Raw genomic sequence first — 7,852 nt, forward strand, 5'->3', positions numbered from 1 at the left:
GGGTCGAATGCAGAAAAATGTTCATGAAATATCGAATTGGATAAGACGATCGCTTGCTCTAGAGGTATATGAGACAAGAGAAGAAAGGGGCATCAATGGCCCCAACAAGAAACTCCATGTACCTTTTTGGATCAAGCTTCTTGGCTCGACATGTGACCCTATCATGAAAAGAATGCCCTAAAGCATAAAGGGTCCTTTGCTTTGGGACGGTAGAGCTTTGGTAAAACAAGTCCAGCGCCCCTGGGTCGTATTCGTCGTTAGACCATCCAAACGCCATGAAAAGCATTGTACCCTACTCTAGTATTCCACTACCTCTTTCTAACCCTCGCCGTATTCTTGAACTTGACTCTGGTCAATCCAGAGGTGGCAGCTCAGTGACTGTAACAGCAACAACATCAAATCTCGATCTCAAACCTTCTGGTTCATACCCGTAAGAAGCTGCCGAATGGATTTCATGAGGTGCAGCTCGATCCCTTCGAAATTGCCAACAGCCTCACCCTCACCAGGGGGTGGGACAATGCTAGCGTCTGCTATGCCTAGTACTCGGTCAATAGCGGACAACGTGACGGCCTCCGCTTTAGCTTCGCCAAGTTTTGGGTTGAGAGCTTTGACCGAGACATCCTTGAAGCCATTGATGGACGCAAGGACTCTGGCATCAAAGAAAGGCATCGTCTCGGCAGCAGGAGGGGAACCAGAAGAAGCGGGCCCAGGTGTGGGACTCTTTGATTTCATGTAGGCATCAAAAACCTGGCGGATGCCTTTCATGCAAATCTCCTCCATTTTGTCGTTCTCGGTCGCCTCTTTTTTAAGGCCGATGCAGCGGTTGAGTGCTGACATAACAATCCCCTCGGCTCTGGGGTTACGAGCCTTCTTAAGGTTTTCGATCAGGCCACTCTTCAGCTTGACAACCGCAGCGAGCAACTTGGGCTCGATGGCATAGCGGGCTGTGGGAGACGCTGCTGAAACCGACGGGGTGCGGTTCACAGGAGTGACAGGCTGTTGTTGCGCCTGTGGCGGTCCTGTTCCAGGCACAGTCTTCGCAGCAGCAGCCAGAGGCACTGAGGGATGGGGATGGTGCTGCTGCTGCTGCGCAAGGGGTGCACCAGCAGGAACAGCTGCAGCATTGGCGTGCCCTTCCTCACTCTTGATCAGTGTGTTTGCTGGCGGTGGTGGCCGTGGTGCGTATGGCGAGCTGTAAGTGCCTTGCGGGGGCACCCCAAGCTGTGGGCGCGCAGGGGCTGGCGGAGGTCCGTAACCTGGTGGTAGCTGTGCTGGCGCTGGCGGTTGTGATGCCACCGCTAATGGAGCTGGTTGACCAGGCGTTGGTGGTGATGCAGACGCACCATATGGCTGCGCTGGCCGTCCTGGCTGCGTCTGCTGTGCTGCATAAGTTGGCATATGATAACCCGGAGGTCCTTGGCCAGGGGGATAGCCAGTAGCTCCAGGTGCCATATGCTGGGCATTATAGGTATACGGAGCTGGATATTGACCATACGCGTGTGTTGGTGCACGATCTGGTGACGATGCCTTTCTCTTCTTACCAGCATCGAGTTCAACACCTGGAACACGAGACCAAAGGTTCGTAGTCTCATCTTTTCTGAAAGCCTCATTTCCAATAAGATTATGGCGCACACTGCTTTCCCAACCTTTCGTTTCTGTATGGAAGTAGAACCAGGGATATCTCTGACAAATGCGCTTGTAAATCTGTTTGAGCGTAAGACCGTCCGGTCCAGCCGCGGTAAGCGTTTCGTCGATAAGTACGCCATAGTTCTTGTTTGGCTTTTGGAGCTGTTCTTCGGTGTAGTCCTCGATCTTGAGCTCCAAGGGAGGGGATTTTGGTCGAGCTTTTTTCTCCTTCTTTTCTCTTGCTCGCCTCTCTGCATCTGAACCTTCAGCACCATCCTCCCGAGGCTTGCGAGGTTTGTACTTGCGTTTTTCTGGTCTCTCCGAGGATCCTTCCGGTAAAGGATGTTTTCGGGGCCGTCCGACCTTACGTTTGATCGGCGGCTCTACTGGAGGTGCCTGTGGCAAGGTCTTCTTGGCCATCTCTTGCTGTTGCTTCTTTAGCAGCCGCTGCTCCCGTTTTGACATAATGCCATTCTTGGGTGGCCTGCCAGGTCCCCTCTTTTTGGGTGTTTGATGCATCAAATGTCCTTGATGCGGATCAAGCATGCCATCCTGCTTCAATCCGGATTCTACTCCTGCAATTGTCATGTCATCGATGTCCATGTCCATGTCCATGTCCAAGTCCATGTCCATTTCCGCATCCATTTCACCATCTGCCTCCTCTTCCATATCAGCTTCAGCCTTGGCCTCCTTTTCTTGGACTGTCTCCACTGTTTGGATGGCTGCTGGCTCCTCAGCTTCTGCTTCGGCCTCAGCCTCATCTTCATCGCCGTCACCAAAGTCAGGAGACTCAGGTGGGCTGGCCACATCAGACAGTTCATCACTCGTGTCTTGAATTTCGCCGTTACCGTGTGCAGACTCGAAATCGAAACTCATCTCTTTCCCGCCCTGCGCGTGTCGCTTTTTGAGGGTCATGGCGGGTTCTTCCTCGATATCCTCCTCGGCACCCGTTCGGCCCCTCTCAACTCCATTGATGAGAAACCGAAAGTCGACGTCTTTGATCTGCAATCGATCGCCGCATCGCAGGACGAGCTTTTCACGATTGTAGTGCACATCTTCACAGAAGAAACCATTTTTATGCAGGGGTATAGCTTCGAAGACACCCATGTCTTGATTGTATGCGATCTTCAAATGCTCCCGGGAAATTGCTTTCGTCTTGGAGGCAATGTTTGGACCTGGTGAGTGAATACCAATGAACGGAACATGGTATGGCGAGGGACGCAGAGAGCCCAGATCTACTGCTGCAGCGCCAGGCGTATGAGAAACATATTGTCGGTTAGAAATCATGTTTTCCTGAGCTTGTGCTGTCGCTTCATCCAAGTCGTGCTGTGATGATCCCTGTGTACTCGTCTTACGCCTTTTTGTAGGTCGGGGGTTTTCCCCACTATCTGATTCGGGACCCAGCATGCCTCCCTCTTCACTGACATAGGATTTGCTGAACTTGCTTCGATCTGGATGTATCGGGGAAGGTGGTGGGAGACCTAGGTTCACGTTCTCTTCCGTGCGTCGCCGATACTCTTCCGTGCGTCTTTCGTCACGGCGTGCCTGCTCCAGTGCACGCTGATCTCGTCCAATTATGACAGCATAGGTGGTCATCTGAAATACGCTGTCGGCAAATTCAATACGTGCAAAGGATTCAAGAGCCTTGTGAGAATCTGCTTGGCGGGTCGAATTTGTCGGGGCGATGCCTTGGAAAGACTCGTCTAACGGGTTGGGCAAAGTGACTTGAGCTGGTGTGACTGTGGGAGGTGGTGACATGGCTGTGGCGGCCCCTGACATTGTAGCCAGTGCCATCATCATGTAAGCGTGCTGGTCGATGGTAGGCATCGATGTTGCAGCATAGGGAGTCGACGGCGCAAACTGTTCTCCCAAGTTGTCGGCCTGCATCTGTAGCTGCAAGGGTGTAGATTGTTGAACTTGATCAGCATTTAATGTTGCAGCCGCATCGCGAGGGGCTGAAACACTGAGCATGGTGTGATCACCAGGGTTAGCATTCACATGGACTGAGGCCGTGGTGTTCGATGGCATCTCCGGCTGTTGCTGTGATATTGATGTGGTAGCATTAGCAGCTGTGGGAGAAGCGCTCGGGACGCCGTGAGTCAAGGGCGGCGTAGATGGTGAAGGTCGCGAGTCTGACGCTTTTGCTGGGGCAGAAGATGCTGATTCTTGTTCAGCGGTTGCGACCTTTGGCGCAAGAGCAGCCGAAGGCTCTTCGGGCGAAGGATTTAATGCGACTGTTGGGGGAGGAGCAGATGCAGTTGGGATGATGGCAGTCGAGGGAGGCGCGGGAGTGGATGTGGAAGTTGAGTTTGAAGAGTCGAAATTCTTGGCCACGGTCGGAGAAGAAGAAACCCCAGCAGAGTTTCCGTTTGAATTTGAGCTTGAAGTTTGAATCGAGGCAGAAGCAGAAGCAGAAAGCGCTGGAGGTTTGGCCGCTGCCGAGTCAGCCACTTTTGAATCGCGGTTCTCGTTGTTGCTCGTCGGTGAATGCGAAGTCGCGTTCATCTTTGTCGCAGATGGGGTGGGAGTCACATTTGATGGCGTCGCAGCTGATGAAGACGCATTTTGTGGTTGTGGTTGTGTTCTTGTTTCTGTTTCTGTTTCTGTTGATGTCGTTGCCACGGTCCTGGATGCGACAGCCTGGGTATCTCTGTCGGCACCCAGGCTGTTCTGCAGGCCATTCAGGCCAGCAATGGACGAAGTCATCGCTGCTCGTGCGACCAGCTCCTTCGTCACTTCGCCCTCACCTCAGGGTGTAATCCAGAAGGTATCGCCGTTGGCTGGAGACGGGGAAAATAAAAGGTTCAAGCGGGCGAGGCTTTCTGGGTCCTTTGAGCCGCGATAACTGCGATGGTCAGGGCGGGCAAGGCTGCACGTTTTGATAGGTCAGCTGAGGGGCTTCCTTCCTTCACGGACCCCGAGTCTCCTCTTACTTGCTAAATTGGCGGTTGACCGCGATGTTTTGCGCCGCTAGTACACTTTGGGAAATCAGGAAGTCGCAATCACGAATATGACCTTGTTGGGTTGCACTCCCAGGCATTTACTTGTGTGAAAGATTGAAGGCACAAGCTTCGATATTGTTCTAACAAGAGGCACGTAGAGAAAGATATAGAATACCTACCTTTGTAAGTTAGACGCCTCTGATAAGTAAGTGTGACCTCAGGCAAAAGCCTTGCTGCGTCTTCCAGGTTTCCTTGATCGAGACGTACACATACATGGTGGTACATGAGTTCCTTCCCCGCTGTCAGCCACCTACTAACCTACTACCTAACCATACCTAACCTGAGTTGCAGGTTTAATTCTTATTGTTCAGGAACCAAAATAGAGATCTCTAGGAACAATGGAATGCTTCAACTTTCATACTTGGGGTCAGCAAACGCCGTCCTTATTCATTTTGCCGAATCCTCAATAACAAAAAAACATATAACTACCTAATATTCAATGTCACTCTGATCTAGCCCCACTTTATGTCCTGATGAGTCGCGTTTGTTCGAAGACTTCAGTTTACCAATTCTAGTGTTGCATCTCATTCACGTTTCTGAGGACTCTCATTTTCGTATATGACAATTTAGTTGGCGCAGTAGTGCAATCTTTTACATTTGAAAATGACATCCCAACGAGTTACATTCACGAACTACCTAGGTTATACATGCTACATTCCATCCTCTTTCTTTGTAACGCATGACTAGTATATTGAGAAGCCTATCGAGGCTCACGCTTTCACAAAATATTCTGAGCAGAGCTTATCATCTAACATGAATAGCCCGGCAATGTATGGTCAAACTACACCCAACAGATCGAACACCACATAACACACTCTAGGAGCATTTTTTATAACGGATACTAGCGTATAACTTAGTGTCTACGATGTAGACTATACTTTTATGTTCTCATACTACCTGGGAAAGCAAAGATGATCACCCAAAGCCGATGCCCGTACCGTCCGAGGAGGAACAAAACGCCATGCAAAATGCGTATTCATAAGGTCTTCGTAGCATAAAGCGAAAGCGCCAAAAAAAAAATCAGTGAAGCAGGGCATCATGCTCGGTTGAAAATACGCGGTGCGAGTGTCGCTTTGTCAATCGTTCCGAAAGACGATACGCTCCATGGCAGAGCATGCCTGCAAAGAACCCCACAGCATCGTTCCTGAAAGCGAGAATTCCAGCAGTGGTCATGAGCATGACAGTCCATCTCTCCAGACGTTCATCATCTGAAAGATCGCGTTGTCGACGAGGTCCCTGACCTGCAGCCGTGTTCCATAAGTCGGAGGCTCCTTGGTTGAGACTGTTACCCACCTTAGCGAGCTCGAGACCCGCTGCTATCACCATGATGCCAAGAAGACTCTTGGGGTAGTGTTTCAAGAGATCTACGAGAGTTTCGCCAAACATAAGCCCCAGTACTAGCTTGAAAGCTCCCAGTATAATGATGCTGGAGCCGCTTCGAGCCCCGAAGCGATATTGGGCGGCCAACCCTCCGGCACCATGGCAGACAGGCATACTTCCGAACCAGGTGCTGCTCAAGTTCATCAGCGCAACGCTGATCCCGATTGATGTCACTGAGGGAGTGGGAAGTTCGGGTAGAAGATCCTGGGATAGTGCACTGACGGCGATGATAGAATTGAGTGTGGTTAGAGGCAGTTGTCCGATGGCCATCCACAGGGCAGGCGAATCACCCCTTCCGACCCAGTGCGGCATGGCAAAGCGAGGGTGCCAAGCATAAAGCCACGGGAGGCTCTCGTGAGAAATAGCGACCTGTATAAAGGCTAATAAAAGGGCGAGTATAAAGAAGATCAATGCATAGGGGAACCGGGAGAGCTTTTGTGTGCCAATTAGAACGAGGAAGGCGATCAAAGCCCATACACGGTTATCAAGAGCTGGGTGGCCCCAGTGCAGAGGCTGAAGCAGAGAAGATCTGGCACCAAGAATCAACGAGAGACCTGCTCCCAACTGAATACCTTTTACTACGGGGAGTGGTACAACACGGACAACTCCCTTCAGGAGACCTGTAACACTCATGATGAGTACGGCAGCGCCAACCCATTGGCCTGCAGCCGTGACGACACCCATGGGAGAGCCATTTTGGATGGCTGCTGAGGCAATAGCCTATACAGTAACACATGAGGTAAGCCTTGATGTAATTTGGCACGAACAGGCTGCTCGGATACTCACCTTCATGGGCTGAACAGGTAAAGGAATACCATAGAATACGCCAGTGAGGATATTGAACAACCCCGTGAACACCAGTGTACTTCCCAAGTCGATGGATCCTTGTGCGGCCAAGGCAATCATCAAAGGCAGCAAGGTGCCAAGATCGCCCAGTGACCCCGATATCTCAGCCCATGGCGCTGTCCGTAGAGTCGTGAAGTTGTTGCGGTTGAGACGCCGTAAATCATTCGCCCACGAAGGTGCCATCTCACGTGCGTTCGACTGCTATGGAGGATACACGCGCTTCTAGGCAGTACTGACTTGGCGCTCGGCGATCACTATTCAATCTTGAACTTGCGATCAGATAGACCAGGGTGGTGGAAGGTGTTAGGTACCTTTGTACATAGGTTGGCTGTATATCCTAAGTTCTCGGCCTAATATATGCGTAGTATTAGGTGCTTACAGGAATAGAATGGTCAGGGCGATCAGTGAAAGATTGGCGAGCAGGGTCTAACAATGACGACGATCTAAGTTGAGAAGGTGTATTCGAGTCGCCCGAATGATCCTGGACTACCTGGGTACTTGTTGATGAAAGAGACGATCGAAAGAATTAGCAACGGAAAATGGCGCAGTGAGGAGTGTTCTTATGAGAGGACCAACATCGTCGAATCCGCTGTATTCCCTTCTATATCTCTTATCAAGGATGTCAGACACGTGTGGGACAAGGCCAAGTGGTCAAGATGTTGCATCTCCGAGGTTCTATCGTGGTCAGCTGCTAGTCCTGTATTACTGTTGATGGACCCATAGGATTGATTGAAGCGATATGTCCTCTGAATGACATAGTGACTACCCTATACCCACATACTATCTCCCATTGTCAGTAAGAATTAGATACTCTTCACGGAGCAATTGAGGGGCAAAAACCTCTAGGTAGCTGCAACCATGAATACCAGTCTGAACCTAAGCATATACTTCTATTTCTTGTTTTATAGTCTGACGAGGAGTGATGCAGGCGTGCATGGACTAGAGATCCGTTGAATGAAGACTTTAACAACATGTGGTCTCGCACAACGCCCTGTGCG

General features: G+C 50.8%; 2 protein-coding genes across 2 annotated transcripts; both read right to left on the reverse strand.

Moving 5' to 3' along the window:
• Positions 1-408: 408 nt before the first annotated feature.
• On the reverse strand, positions 409-4,332 carry FSUBG_7445 (forkhead box J2; the record flags this gene model as incomplete). The annotated part of the gene is made up of 1 exon (XM_036685751.1): positions 409-4,332. The coding sequence occupies one exon, from the start codon at positions 4,330-4,332 to the stop codon at positions 409-411; it is 3,924 nt and encodes a 1,307-aa protein (XP_036537053.1).
• Positions 4,333-5,648: 1,316 nt separating this feature from the next.
• FSUBG_7446 (sulfate transporter) lies at positions 5,649-7,037 on the reverse strand (the record flags this gene model as incomplete). Its single annotated transcript, XM_036685752.1, has 2 exons — positions 5,649-6,728; positions 6,795-7,037. The coding sequence occupies 2 exons, from the start codon at positions 7,035-7,037 to the stop codon at positions 5,649-5,651; spliced, it is 1,323 nt and encodes a 440-aa protein (XP_036537054.1).
• Positions 7,038-7,852: the final 815 nt, after the last annotated feature.

Source organism: Fusarium subglutinans (assembly GCF_013396075.1).
Source record: "Fusarium subglutinans strain NRRL 66333 chromosome Unknown NRRL66333_c0000095, whole genome shotgun sequence".
Taxonomy (NCBI): Eukaryota; Fungi; Ascomycota; class Sordariomycetes; order Hypocreales; family Nectriaceae; genus Fusarium; species Fusarium subglutinans.